At 30.0% G+C, this 15724-nt stretch overlaps 2 protein-coding genes across 3 annotated transcripts; one reads left to right on the forward strand and one right to left on the reverse strand.

Moving 5' to 3' along the window:
• The first annotated feature begins 4392 nt into the window (after positions 1–4392).
• On the forward strand, positions 4393–11288 carry LOC105766438 (protein yippee-like At5g53940). 2 transcript variants are annotated; one of them, XM_012585909.2, is made up of 5 exons: positions 4394–4606; positions 10306–10349; positions 10627–10735; positions 10864–10919; positions 11005–11288. In XM_012585909.2, exons 1-5 carry the CDS (start codon positions 4511–4513, stop codon positions 11087–11089), a joined length of 390 nt encoding a protein of 129 aa, XP_012441363.1. In that variant the 5' UTR covers positions 4394–4510; the 3' UTR covers positions 11090–11288. The 2 variants fall into 2 exon arrangements, with proteins under 2 accessions (XP_012441364.1, XP_012441363.1); XM_012585910.2 differs by lacking the exon at positions 10306–10349 and having other exon boundaries at positions 4393–4606.
• Positions 11135–14908, reverse strand: LOC105766428 (hypothetical protein). The gene is made up of 7 exons (XM_012585896.2): positions 14624–14908; positions 14424–14507; positions 14145–14285; positions 13382–13447; positions 12859–13026; positions 12204–12527; positions 11135–11432 (listed from the first exon to the last, which is right to left on the reverse strand). The coding sequence occupies exons 1-7, from the start codon at positions 14876–14878 to the stop codon at positions 11325–11327; spliced, it is 1146 nt and encodes a 381-aa protein (XP_012441350.1). The 5' UTR covers positions 14879–14908; the 3' UTR covers positions 11135–11324.
• Between the last annotated feature and the right edge of the window lie 816 nt (positions 14909–15724).

Consider the following 15724-nt stretch of genomic DNA (forward strand, 5'->3'; position numbering starts at 1 on the left):
AAATCAATATTTACTTTTATCAAACAACATAATTATATTCAGTACTTATATTTACTAATTTATCAAATAATTTTAATATAAAATCTAGCAGTAAAAATTTAATACTTAAATTTTAATTTATCAAACACACCAAATTCATGAGAGAAAGTTTACGGTTTAAAGTTATTTATATATTATTGATATGAATGGTGGTTATTTTAATACAATATCAAGGCTTCGTTTGTTTCATTGAATTTGGCTTCGAAAAATGACTTATTTTTCTAGAAAATCTAATATTTTCTCGGTATTTAGATGGAATTTTTTAAAGAACACATTTTCTTATTGTCCTTTAATTTTTTAAAGTTATTCGGTGATTTTTGTTTAATATTTTTCCTTATAATTTCCATATGTTTAATATAAAGTTTATTTTAAATAAATTATTTATTTACTTTAATATTTTATTTAATCGAATTAAATCTTAATGTGATAATATTAAAATGGATGAATGTCAAATTGTTAATCTTGAAAATATAGTTTGAAAAATACACACATTAATAACATTTATCAAATTAAATTTATATTTTTAGATATGATAAAAGTTAATTACATTCGATAGAGCAAAGATGAATATAAAATTACGAAAATCGAATATTAACAAATTTAACATCAAAATAATTTAATTTAACTATATATAAAATAAATAACATGTATAAGATTATTAATAATATTGGCTAAATTAAAATATATTAATAATCAAACTATGATGAATTTTTGTGTTATTTTAATATTAAATATTTTAAGATTTAAATAATATTAATATAATTGAACCTAAATTAGTTAAATATTTAAAAAATTCATAAAAATAATGTAAAATGAATAAACATAACTAACTAATGCATTGCAAGAGAATGTAAAATAGTTTTAAATAGCTAATTAAGTATTAACTCAATTGGCATCGATATTATTGCTAGTGTAAGAGAACGTGGGTTTGAGTGTGCTGAAGAACATTATCCTCCCATTTAAAAGTTATGGAGGAGCTATGGGTATATCTAAGATATAATACATATAATGCTTTTAAAAACAATCTATTTTCCTAAAAATAAACCACCTAAAAATTTCATTAAATTTTGAATAAAAAATAATATTATAAAATAATCTAAATTTAATAGACATGAATAACTCGTTCTAAATATATATATATTTTTGAACATTAATTTTATTATAATTTTTTGTCATATTTGTTATTTTTGATACAATGCATATAACTACCTATAGTCCCTCTCAAACTCTTAAATAAGAGGATAATACACTTTAGCGCATTCAAATCTACGTACTCCTGCACTGACAATAATATCGATGCCAATCGAGTTAATATTCAATCAAATATTTTAAATATATTTTATTTAAAAATATATAAATAAAATGGTTTTTAAAAAAAATCTATTTTGCTAAAAGCAGCCCACCTAAAAAAAAGGTGAACGCGTGGGCTTTTTTGGATGTGGGGCCCAGTCATGAATAAACATGGCCAACGACAACATCCCTTTCTTTTAATTATATTTAAAAAAAAAAATATCGAAAGTCACCAGAAAAAGCGAAACGATTTCGTGATTGAATTTCTCCCCACACTCTCACGTTGAGAGATGGACATAGAGCCAATGAAGGAGCGACACCTCTGGGGTGGTCACGTGATCTTTTTGTACGGATGTCTTGGTGGGCGGCTGAGAAAAAGAATAAAAGAAAGGTGCGGGCATTGGGTGACATGTCCGAAGGTGAGTGACAGTTAGGCCGGCGCGGGTTTTGAATAGTAGGACCCGCATACGCGCTTGTTCGACACGTGGTGTCTGTTTGTTAATGTGAAAAGGTGACCGCTTAACCCTCCTTTTGATTTTATCTTATTCTTGAGCTTCGTAGAGATTGGGCGGCTGACGAACCAAGAGTGTAGCTTACTGTTGTCACTGTTTCTGCTACTTGGAGGCTTCCTCGTGTTTTCTTTTTTCAATATCATATTTTTTTAAAAATAAATCAAATAATATATTTTAATTTTTACAATAATTAATTAATTGTATTATTTATTACCAAACGCGTCAAGATTTGGTTTTAGTTTTATAATTAATATAAAATTGGTTCATAGAAATTGTAGTAATACTATGAAAAGACTATGAAAAGTTGTTTACTTTTTTCTTATTGAGTCTACATAATTTCTTAAAATGGAAAAACCTTGAAATTATTCAACAGGGAAGTAATTTTGTCATTGAAAAACGTTTTGACTTCCATTAATTATTATTATTTAAACATTAGTATCATAAGAAATTATACTTTTTTAGAATAACAAATATTTAAAAATACGTTATAAAAGCATTATGAAGGTTTTGTATTAAAATATATTGTATTTTATCTCGTTTATTTAAAAATAGAGAAATTAATCTATGTACATAGTTCTATTAAAGAGCAAATCAGTTCTTTTTATTAAAAAAATCATCAATTTCTACTATTAAAAACTAACATTGCTAACAAAATAACCAAACACATATGCTTCATTATGACATGCTGGAGCCAATTTTCAATAGTAGAAATAAATAAAATTATTAGCAGAAGGAATAATTTCCTCTTTGATCGAATGTACATGGACTAATTTTCCTCTTTTCTAATAGTTAGGACAAAATGTAATCCAACTCTTAATATAAGAACCTTTGTGACACTTTTATTGAAAATACGAAATAAAGTACTTCATTCGTAGGGAAAAAAATTCTTTCTAGAACAACTCATTGACAGAACAATTTATTGACGAAAATCTTTTGCTATGGAATAGAAACAATGAATGAAACCTTGAAATATGATAAAATTTATTTTTTTCCTTTTTTAAAATTAATTTCATTAATAGTATCAAAATTTCACTATGGCAAATTGATTCTGATACGAAAATTTTTGCAAAATTTCTTTTTAGTCATTCTTTGAAGGTGTCGACTATGGTGCGAACCAGTTGCATCTCAACCGTTGATAGTTGGTTAGCAAAAGGAGGTTAGTTGGGCTATCAATGATGCCACACTAATAGGAAGCAACCCACAAAAAATTTCATTCTATTATTGGTGATAACATTAGTCATTCTCCATAGCTTCTAAAATTTCCATTTTCAATAAAGCATGGATGAAGCGATGCCTCATAATAGTATCTATGCAAGTAGAGGTAAAACTTCTAAAGTTCTTCAAAAAGGAAGAAAAGGCAAGCATAGGAAAAAAAAATTACCATTGTCTATTACAATCGCAACATCGACGGACTACATTAATGGTGACTCATTCAATGTATTATATTCAGGTTCGTATGGAGTTCACACTGCACTTGTCACCTTCTGTGAAGTATTGATTTTTCCCTTTTGGATTAGATAATAAGTTTAGCTTCAATTTTCATCATTTTCCATTTTTGTTATTTCGATCGGTTGGTTTTTACTATTCACTTATACTATATTTAAAGCTTTTGTCTGAGTTTCAGTTAATGAGATATTAATTTAGTTAAAAAATATTAAAAATTGTTCTTTTTACAAAGTAATAAAACCTATACTTGCATAGAGTGTTTTGAGTTGGTGTCTCGAGTTAACTTGACACCAATTCAATTAACAATTACTTAAAACCTTCTTTTAATAAATAATTTAATATTAGTATAATGGTGTTTTTGTCTTTTATTATTTTTATATGAAATGTTTAAATGAAATAACAAAAAATGCAATGTCTAAGGATTGAACCCAAAATTAATAAATGTTTATCCACAATTTTTATAAATATAGGGTGACCCATAATAATTTAAAATGTTTTTTAATATTTATATATATTATATTAAATTCTAGTTAAACCCCTAAATAAAGGAAAAAAACTTTTCGAACATTATTTTTTCCATCCACAAAACTCGAATTCAGATCTCATTTAAGACATATCAGACTTCTTACCATTCATTCAAGGACCATGATTTGATTGTATAAATGAATGAGTTAAATCATTTTTTTGGGCATGTTATTCTTTTGTCTAAGCTTGGACAAAAAAGTTGAAGCCTCACTTTGAAAACGCTAGTTAAGTTCAGGCCTAATAAGGAACAATTACTAAGTTTAGGGGTTAATTTGGACAAAAAATATTCAAGGCCCTATACGAGAACAATTACCAAATTAAAAGAATAATTTGAACCGAAAAAAATTTAGACTCCAATGTAAACATAATTACGGAGTTCAAACACCAAAAAATGATTTAGGGCTTTTTGTATTAGCATCAAAGAACAAACCCAATGAATGGATTTTGGCCTCCATGGGTCAAAGAACATTGGAATATTTTGGATATAATAGCCCAATTCAACTTAATCAAAGCTGAAACTTGGTGACTAAAATGGTTCATGGGCTTCACCCCAAATCTTTATCACCACCAAAAATTCCTCCAATCGTGAAAATATACCCACCCACCAATCTAAACACAAATTTCCTTTCTCGTTCTAAAACCGTGAGAATTTTGCAACAGCAATTGAAAAGAACAGAAAGGAATAAAAAGAAAAGGGAATGGGGAAGGTGTTTGTGGTGGAGCTAGATGGAAGGTCTTATAGATGCGGGTTTTGTAAAACTCACTTGGCTCTCCCTGATGATCTTGTTTCCAGGGTACACCCTTTTTCCCTCTCTTTTCTTTTGTGTTCATGGGTTTTTTCATTTTTTTTTTTAGCCATTTGTGTTGCAATTATCATCAAATACTTCTGTTTTTCATACTAAAATATGGTTCTTTTAGCTGCTAGATGACACTAGAAACATGATACATAATTGTATTTTAGGTGCTAATGATGGATTTTAATGGTAATTTGGGGAGTGACATAGCTGGTGTCAAATGTTAGGAATGATGGAAATGGTTGAACCTCAAAGTTTAGGATTTTGAAAGAGAAATTTCTGCAGAAATTTATGATTGCTTTCACTTATCAAGTAAGATTTAACTTAGTAGTTTTATGATCAAATTCTGTTGATTCATTAAGGGGCTAAATAGGAACCTCAAATGATTGAAAATCAATAAGAAGTGTTAAACCAAAAACACCTTGCTGATCTCTTAAGATGGGGAAATTTCTTTGTTTGATGTAATTATTTATGCCTGTTCTAGAAGTCTTAGGTTCGATTTGGATTCTGAAAATATATTTTGTTTTTTTTTCATTTTCATTTTTATTTTTAAAAATTGGAAAGCACGTTTGGTAAATAGAAAGTTTTATTTTCAATAATAAAAATATGAAAACATGTTTGGCATTTATTTTCTTATAATAGAAACATCAAAATAAAATAAAAATTGTTACATTTATATGGACTCAAACCAAGATACGAAACTTATTAAGTAAATTTAGAGTTAAAAACCATTTTTCAACTGTTCCAATTTTACAAAATATTTTTAGTGAAAATAATGAAAATAACTTTTATTGTTTTCTAATTTTCGTATATTTTCATTTTATTTTTCAAAGCACATTTTAAAAACGTATTTTTGCATTTCGTGTTTTCTTCATCAAATTAATTCTTATAATTGATATCTTGAGCTAGGTTGAATGCAGACATCTTGGAATTAAAGTTTTACATCAAATATTAAAGAGATAAATCTCAAAATTATACATGAACTTTGGTCAAATGTACAATGTTATACATGAACTATGATTTTGTGCAAATGTATAAATGAAATTTTCACAAATCACTAGAACAATTATCGATATAACACCATTTACGTTTTCATATTGCATACACAAATAATTATTTATTTAATATGAAAAGAAAGTGATGTATTGATTTCCTTAAATGTGTATAGTTGAATCACAATCAGACTTTCATGTATACATTTGAACCAAAATAAAAATTTCTTATGTATGATTGCACCAAATCAAAGTTCATATATCAAATTGCACATTGGAGCAAATCTCATGTGTAGTTTTGAGATTTATCCCAATATTAAATTGATTTAAGTCTGATGAATTCATTCATGATTAATGGGTTCACAATTTTCATGGATATTATAAATACAATAGAATGTGATAGGGGGATTGCTTGCTTTCTAGTTCTAGTGTTACTTTGTTGCAATTGCTACTCAAAAATTGATTTCCCTATCTTTGACTTACACTGGTATAAAGTCTGAATAAGACTATCTGATTTGAATTGAGGTGGTTGGTCAATATTAAGTATGGCATTTTAAACATGGAAGTGGTTGCAGTTTCATATGCACATGTTGATAATTCTATAATTATGGTTAGATGGTCTAGTATTTCCAAAGTTAACAATCAATGTGCTTATTGAATTGTAGTTGTAAAATGTAGAAAATTATATGAGTTTTCTTTGTATTGCTTCTTATAGGGGTGAGCAAAACTCGATTTGACTAAAAAAAATCGAAATTATTTTTGGATTTCGAGTTATACAAATCAAGTTATTCGAGTTAACTTGAATTTTTTTTTGAATTTTGAGTTTGAATCGAGTTTAATTTTTGAATTCGAATAACTCGAATAATTTGAACAAACCGAATACCAAACTATAATATTTTATATTTTTATCCCAAACCCTCAAACCTTTTTACTTTCTCCCCAATACTTTTACTCCCTCCCACTTTCCCCAAAAACTTTTACTCCCTTCTCATCCCTCCATCTACCCCAAACCCATTTTCCCCCCATTTTTTTAAAAATATTTTCCCCCATTTACTTTCCCCGAAAAATTTTACTCCCCCAACCCTCAAAATTATTTATTTTCCCCCCTAAACTTTTACTTTTCATCCTTTACCCCAAACTAAAAAATTATTCAAAAAAATCCCTAAACTTAAATAGTAATAAATTTATTTATATGTACTATTTATATTATTGAATTGTTTAATCATATTAAATCTTTATAAATTTTTGTTAAAATTGAATTATTGATGATGCTATAAAATATTCGTGTTAAAATTTTATGTTGGTATCAATTTCACATTTTATCTATAAGATAACTTTTATTAAAAAATCAATTTTTATATTTAATATATTTTTAATTTCAAAATACATAGTGACAAAAATCAAAAGATAATTAAAGCAACTAAGCAAGCAAAGAAGTTAATCTATATATAAAAATTAATAAATAAATTATGAACAAATGAAAGTTAATAACAAATTTGATTACGGTAGCTGAAAATAGTTATAAGGATCCAAAGTCATTTTTAAAAAATTTAATTCGAACAAATATATTCAATTCGATTTGAATTCCATCTCACTCGACTTGATTCGAGAAAATTTCAAATCGAGTTAGGATGATAAAATAGGATTCGTCAACTCGAAAATTTTTCATTCCATTCGATCGAATGCTCATCCCTAGCTTCTTATGCTATCGCCTATTTAAATCAAGTAACTATGATCATTTGTCCAAAGTGTTAAGGAGGTAAATTCATGATGACAAAATTAAATGGTGGCTTCTTTATTTATTTTGTATGTTGGCTAAGCATTCTTTGGTTTAGTTGTTGAGCTCTCTTTTCTCCTTTTGTTTTTATGAATAATTAATGTAAATTATAAAAGAAGATATAATTTGCTATTGAACTAATTAGAGTTCTAAATTGTTAAAAATTTGTTATTGTAATTACATAAAAGGTTAAATAATATTCTCAAGATCTATCTGATTATTAGTCTCTAAGATTAAGCGATAGGTACCAATAACTATCACGTCCTCTTTGAGATGGTTCCTATATAGATGAATTTCTCACTTTCTTTCAGTGCCCTGCTTGCAAGGAATCCTTACGTTAAATTAGTAATATGAGTAGTGACACCAAAATCAATCCACCAAGTATTTAATAATCTTCTCAAGAGTCATTTGATTATTAGTCTCTAAGATTAAGCGTTAGGTTCCAATAGCTATTACTTCCGCTTTGAGATGGTTCCTCATGTAGATGACCTCACTTTCTTTCGATTTCTTGGTTGTAAGGAATCCTTACATTGGATTAGTAATGTGAGTAGTAGCTCCAGAATCAATCCACCAAGTATTAGAAAGATCTTTAACAAAATTTGGTTCGTAACATTTAAAAGAAAGATTAGTACTTTTCTTTTCAAACCAAGTCATGCCCTTATTGCAATCATTCTCTACATGTCCTTTCTTGCCACATAAATAACACTTGACATAAACTTTGCATCATGACACTAGCTACATGTTTTTAGTTCCCTTGCCTTCATTGGTTTTTTTCCTCTAGTAAATTTGTAATTCTTCTGCATAGCTCCACAAGTTATAGGAAGAGTTAAATGTTGTCCATCCTGTCTCTTTCTCACTTCATCCTAAATGCACTTACTACTCTGCTCCTTTAAGTTCCAGTAGTCATTGGTGGTGTTATAGTGAATCTTGAATGGAGCAACCTGAGGAAGCGAGTTAAGGATGAACTAAACCAAAAATGATTCATCCACGTTCATCCCTAAAGCTTTAAGTTTTTGCAACTTTTTCATTTATGTCCAGTATATGTTATTGAGTTCTTTCCTAACCACCATATTTTATAGTGATTAATTTAGCCATCAAAGTGTCAGCAAGAGACTTATCGGTATGTTTAGAAGCAAGGAAGAGTAAGTCTTGATATTCGTGACAAAGCTCATTCTCATAAACATAAGACTGGGTTTGTTCGACCCTGTTCAAGCTTTTGAATATTCCACCTTCTCTTCAATTGTAACTTCCAGAGATTTCTTACTTAATAAAGCATGTCAATATCCAGTATACCTAGTGAAAATTGAACCCTTTCATACCCTTCCGAGAAATTTCATTCTTCAAAAATAGTTCATGCCAGAGAATGTAAGGCAGTAGGAAGGAATTGCACCAAAATAGAATAATGCTCATATAAGTATCAATTTATTAAAATTCATAAATGATGAACTATTGATACCACTTATGTTTTCCCTTGGGTAAAACTTTAGTATATCTAGTGTTCACTCATTATATGTATTATTAATTTAAAAAGAACGAGCACTATATGTGCAAGGATTAGATAAAGGGAAGAAAAACATAAAAAATTGAAGGATCATTGATTAAGGGATTTTAAGCTTCAACTATGGTTGCTTCTTCAAACGACATGTTTCTAAATCTCTAATTTTATTTTTTAAGATGTGTTGAATTCAATCATCTTTAATTCTTACATTTTCCAGTTAGCTATTGTGTTATGCATTGACTATGCCTCATGTCCTCTCTTGTGTTAAGTCTTTGATTTACCTTTTCAAATTACAATGCTTTCTGTGAATCTATTGTTTGTAGGCATTGTTGTCTTGCAGTGTTAGAAATCTTAAAGCCTTTCATGTTGAAAATCTTTGTTGTGCTTCGAGAAACCAGATAGTATCCAGGTTATAGTAGGTTAATTTTGTAGGACGCCCCAAAAGTCTACTACTGAAATGAACTTAGGATTCCAATATATATCTATGTATATTTTACATAGAGTTAGTATTTGGTACACTGCTAGTGGAATATTTTAATTCCACAAGGAGGGTTCAAATATGGCCACATAACCTTTTTTTTTTTTTCTAATTCTTGAATTTTTATTTTTTACTATATCTTAAATAGGACATGTATCGCCCTTAGAACCTTATATTTTTAAAGACTCCAATGGCAATGTACCAAATAATTGTCCTATTATATGATGCTTTTTTTAGTTAGTAACAAAATTAGTTCACGGATTCGTTCAAAGTTAATCTGTATTTCCTAATTGGAAGTAGTTTTAACTATTTTATGCATATACCTTGGGAATCAAGTTCCACTTTTTCCAGGTCAATTTTCTTTTGGCAATCCTATGATAGAAGCAACAAACTTTAGAAATTGGACAATACATGAATTATTGAGATTGTTCCCCTTTCCATTATATGTCGAGATGGTATGTACCTTTCCCTTCGACCCCATGAGTAGAAGAACTACTGAGACAGTTAGGTAATCCCCTTATTTATGGAGATGTTTTCCACCTTTTCCACTGACTTCATTCAAGACGACATAGTCAATCCAGAAAACTAAAGAAAGTACGAATGCTGCTTTTTGAACTCCATGAGATTACATGTATGAAACTGTCTTTGGTATCAAGATTAAATGCCTGTGCTAAACATGTTTGTAGATGTACTGCCAACTATAACGTTTCATTACAAGTCTGTTTTAATCTATGTTTTTATGTGTAATTTTAGATGGTAAATTGGCTCATTGTTTCTTGCTTATGCACACTGTTTCTCTTAGAGTTTATGTGGATTCTTAGTACCTCTCAGCTATATGCCTCGGTTCTGAATTTTTTCTTTTTTCTTTTATTTAAATTCTTGTATAAACAATTCATAATTTTCAACTCCATGCAATCACTACTTACTTCTTTGTCATTTTCATTATTTGTTCAGTCTTTTCATTGTCGACGGGGGAAAGCCTACCTTTTCAATAACGTGTAAGATTTCTTCAATGATTGATTGAATGAAGAGAATCATTTTTGTTTCTTAAAAAATATTTTACTGGTTTTATTTGAACGACTAAAGCTGCCGGCTAGTTCTTCTAGCTGTTATAATTTGTGTGATACTGAAATCTTCGTATTATGTCATCATGATCTTTACAAAAGCAATGAATCGCCATGAATCTTCAAAATTTTGTAACATGTTCCTGAAAAAATTCATATTCGGGCTGATGGATGCTTTGAGTTGCTTATTGTATAAGAGTTAATGCTTCAGGGTGAACATAACAGTTGGAGACCTAGAAGAGAGGATGATGATTTCTGGGATACATACCGTGGCTGATATATTTTGCTGCTGTTGCGGACAAATTGTCGGCTGGAAATATGTAATTACTGTCCCTCTTGCATGCGCGCGCGCGCACACACACACACACACACACACTCACCTTTATTCAGCAAAGTCGAGTTCTGAAGATTGTGAACCTTTGCTAAATTTTCCATCTTTGTTGGGCAGGAGGCAGCATACGAGAAGAGTCAAAAGTACAAAGAAGGAAAGTTTGTTCTTGAGAGGTAAAACTTTTACCTTTGCCTTTTTCAAATTTAGTTCTTGACAATGGAAAACATCATATATGTTCTTGCTCTTTACACGGCACAGGGGAAGGATTGTTGATGAAATCGACTTTTCATCAGAAGTGTACATTGATACCCGTCCTAGTATGAGTGACAGCGAAGATGCTTAGAATGTTGTAACTTGTGACCATTGTATCTGAAGCAAAGATCCAATAAGAGCAGCAGTAAATTTTGTAGATTACATAAGAAATAATGTAATAAATTGCCATGGAAGATTAGGTACTGTAACTTGATTCCGGTGAAAAAAATGTACTGCACTTAATGATATAAGTTACATATTCTCAAAAAATCGAAAACCAATTTAAACCATCTCTAGTTCTATGTGACTGAATGGTAAAATGTTCTTCAGTTGCCACTCAGTTTCTTTGTACCACTTAAACAAGCCCAATAATCAATCTCTGATACGGATATGTTGTCTAGCAATGGAGAATATCGATCTATAATGCAAGGAACCTGCATTAAACAAATAAAATGAGGTTCAAGAAACTATGGATGAAATAAGATTCTGGTCTTCAGAGCTTGCAGAAACAAATGAAAAGGTAAATTATGGTGATCTCATGATGTGGTCTAATTTTGACTAGATTTAATCCAATTAGTTCATATACTCTTCTTTAAGAAAAGAAAATAGTCTCTAAAATGTTTGATAAACCCAATATCTAATCCAATTGGTTTATATAGGGTAAAAGTATCATGAAGTCTTTGTATTAAAAGCCAAATTATATTTTGCTCCTTCTACTAAAAAATGGACAAATTAGTCCCTCCCGTGCATTAAATAAAAAATAAATTGGTCATTCTATTAAAATGTTTTTATTTCTATTGTTAAAAACTAATCATTATATGTTAGAACAAGTTACACATGTACGTGCAATTGTCCGGTTATTCTATCAACCACACTGATTTTTTACAATAAAATGAAATTTTTAACAGAAATGACCAATTTGCTCTTTGATCTAATGCACATAGACTAATTTACTCATTTTTTGAACAAAAGGATAAAACGCAATCTAATTTCTAGTACAAAGACCTTCATAATACTTTTACTGTTCATATAGCCATCTTTAAGAGAGTCTCTAGTTCATATGTACGAATGTATGCATATATATATATATATATATATATAGGCAACAATTCAGATCAAATATCTAGTTTCCTATCACACTAAAACAATCACTTAAGCTGGTAGAAGTGTCATGGGGCTAGAACGCACGGACCGGACAGAAGTACCTGCTCAGATAGAATACCCGAAAGGCCAATTGCTGCACCGGGCCTAGCATGAGAGACAATATCATCTGCCAGTTCTAACAAAGGATTTAGAAGTATATTTGCAACGATCACGTCGTATGTTTCATGTTCGGATTCGGCCACTGCCTCAAATGAAGTCTGTTTTTGAATATCTTTATGTTCATCAGCGGAGGGGGAGGAAGTGTTGCTAGAAACCAGGCGTAATTGAAAATTTTCAGGACCTATGTCATTCAGAGCAGCATTGTGACGTGCAGATGTTATTGCTAGGGGATCTATATCGATTCCAACAGAGAAAGAAGCACCAAACTGCAGGTCATTATTGAGAAATTAGTATGTATGTGTTAGCCGGCACCTATGTTATTCAGACTCGGGTTAGTGTTGGATACAGACATATATCCAACATGGGTATCTTCAATCTTTTTGAGTTTTTCCCTGTCTTTGGAGGACCCTTGGAGGGTCATATCCCATACCATATCAGGATATGTCTCAAAAACGAGTTCGACATGAATATGGCAATACAACCCTCCAATACATGAAAACACTTGAAAAAAATTGGACATACTTGGATCTAGTATTCACACCCGAGTCCGAGTAACATAGCTTAAGAATCCAAGCATATAATTAAGAATTAAATTACCTTAAGTGCCGCAATTGCCAAAATGCCAGAACCTGTGCCATAATCCAAGAAACGTTCTCCTCCTATGATCAATCTTTGTAGCAGCAATAAACACAATCTAGTGGTTGGATGCTCCCCAGTGCCAAATGCCAATCCAGGATTCAGAATAATATTTGTTGCTTTAACATCCTAATGTAGTGAAAGCAAACACCTTTTACATGTTCAAATCACCAATAATACTCAAAAATATATAAAAAAATAAAATAGAATTCTTCTATGTACATACTACAGCACAATGCCGACTAGTTTATAGAAGATGGCAAAGAAGAGAGTCGCATATTATGTTATCAGGACTCGAGGATGAGTGTCGGAGTATGTTCTTAACACGAACATGCTTAAATTTTTTTCTCTGAATCTGTGTCATAGGGTTGGACAGAGTACTTTAGAAAAAAAAATGAAGAGTCTGGATAACATAGATTTCGTATATATAATAAACAAAGATTGCAACAAAACCTTAAGAGAAGTTAATTGGAGATAACCATACTGGGGGAGTCTTCCACACAGGAACAATCCAAAGTCCTTCAGTCACTTCAACTGGATCAAATGATTCCTATCTCAAACAGAAAACAAGGGTTCAAATTATATTATCAATGAAATTATATATTAACTGTTGAGCTATAAACCAATTATAAAATAAGATCCAACAATGAATCCTCCCAAAAGTGGTTATTGAATACATTACAATTTCCAAACAAAGGTAAGTCACTTGTACATAAATCAATTGCCTGTTTCCTGCCTTTTTTTCTCCATATTAGTATTAATCATAAGTCATTAATTATAAAACTTAATTAAAACTTTTCTCCATAATTAAAACTTAATTAATAATAAAACTTTTCTCAATTACATAGGTGCTTTGAAGCTAAATTATACCATAACAAAACCCAAGGTTTAGCTGAGATTTGAATATCAATGGTAAAAGTATCATGGAGGCTCCTATATTGGAAGTCAGATTGCATTTTAACCCCTTGATTCAAAAAATGGGCAAATTAGTCCCTATACTTTAGATTAAAGCGCAAACCGGTCCTTTTTATTAAAAGTTCATCCATTTCTTCTATTAAAAACTGGTGTAGTTGACAGAATATCCAGACAATTTCACATAATGTGTCATCTATACCTCCTGCAGACAGTTTCACATAATGTGTCTCATATAACTAAAGGACCAGTTTGCTCTTTGAAATGCAATGTGGCTCCTAGTTCATAAGAGAAATTGCAGCATAACATATAGAGAACGAGAAAAGTGAACTAACCTGAGTTTTCTTTATCCAATCATAATGTTCACCTGTTTTAACTTCGTAACTAGGTATCATTTTTAAGCCTACAGAATCAGCAGCCAGTGAGATGCAGACATCCACATCTTCAGATTCTGGAAATATGGACTCAATGCATATCTGCATAAGAAATACAAATATCATTCAAAACCTATACTTAAGAAGCCATTTCACAAGCTATGCTCACCCATTTCTTCTCGCACAAAAACCTTAAAAACAATCCCAAAACATCAACAACAACAAAAAGAAAGGGTTAACCTCATTAGAAGTGTCACAATTATCATCTTCATCCACAGTAGTTGAAGATGCACCAAAGCACATAAGAGCTTCAGAAAACACATCCTAAACAACCCCAACAAAAGAAGAAAAAAAAAAGGGAGGGGGCGGGGGTTAAATTTACATTTCCTTTCAATCCATAAGACAAAACCCAAAATTTGAATCATTTAATTAAAGCTTACAGCAATGTCTTTGGGACATCGAATACGAACAGAGAGATAAGGAGATAATAAGGTAGAAGTGGAAGGGTGAGAGAGTGAGGTGTAACAATGAGACAAAGGAAGAGAAAACTTTGTGGGAATCAATGGTTGGGTTTTGGGATTGATGTTATTGAAGAGGGTAGTGAGAGATGGGTGAATGAAACGGCTTGAGATAGTGCAGAAACCATAGCTGGAAGTTAAGATGGTAAGGTGTTTGAAGAAATGTCTCAGTGCCATTTTTTTTCCCAATGGAGCAGATATGAACGTTTGGTTGGAATTCATGGCGGTAAATGGCCCCTATAAAAAAGGGGAAAGTAAAATAAAATTTTGGTCAAATTATGGTTTTAGTTCCCCTATTGTATGTAATTTAAGATTTAATCTTTTTATTTTAATTTAGATTAATTTGATCCTTCTATGTTATTAAAAGTTCAAATTGATAACTATTGTTGTTCACTTGATATGAATTTCTTATTGTTATTCAATTGATAATCTAGTCACTAAATTCACCTATTAGTCGAATGCTTAAAATTATTTTTCTTTAAAAATTCCCATCACACTTTAATAAAAAAATAGGAGATGTTATCTATTCGGATTTATTGATAACATTATAAAAAACACCAAATTATTTATTCGATTTTAACTCAGTTGGTAATTTTATTATTGTAACATTTAGGAGGACATGTGTTCGAACACGTAATTTAGGACTAAAGTGTAAATTTATTACTATATTATAGATGAATATTGAAATTTGACCTTATATTTTATTTTAATTGGTTTTTGCCATTATACTTTGTGAATATGTGTAAATTTACCATTAAACTGTTATGTGATTGAATTTTGTCATTAAACTTTCCATTTTACATAATTTTGCCACTAATTTTGATTTATTTAATTAAATTTTATCACTCAATATTGATTTTGGTGATGAAACAAATCCATGAAAAACACTTGAATTTTAAAAAAATAAAAATAAAAAGTTTTTATAAAATAATTTTAGTTTTTATATTTTATATTACTTAATTTATTATTTTAGCTATTAAAATAAAATATTTAAAATATTTTTACATTTAATTTTGTCTTCAA

This window comes from Gossypium raimondii, chromosome 5, assembly GCF_025698545.1.
Source record: "Gossypium raimondii isolate GPD5lz chromosome 5, ASM2569854v1, whole genome shotgun sequence".
Taxonomy (NCBI): Eukaryota; Viridiplantae; Streptophyta; class Magnoliopsida; order Malvales; family Malvaceae; genus Gossypium; species Gossypium raimondii.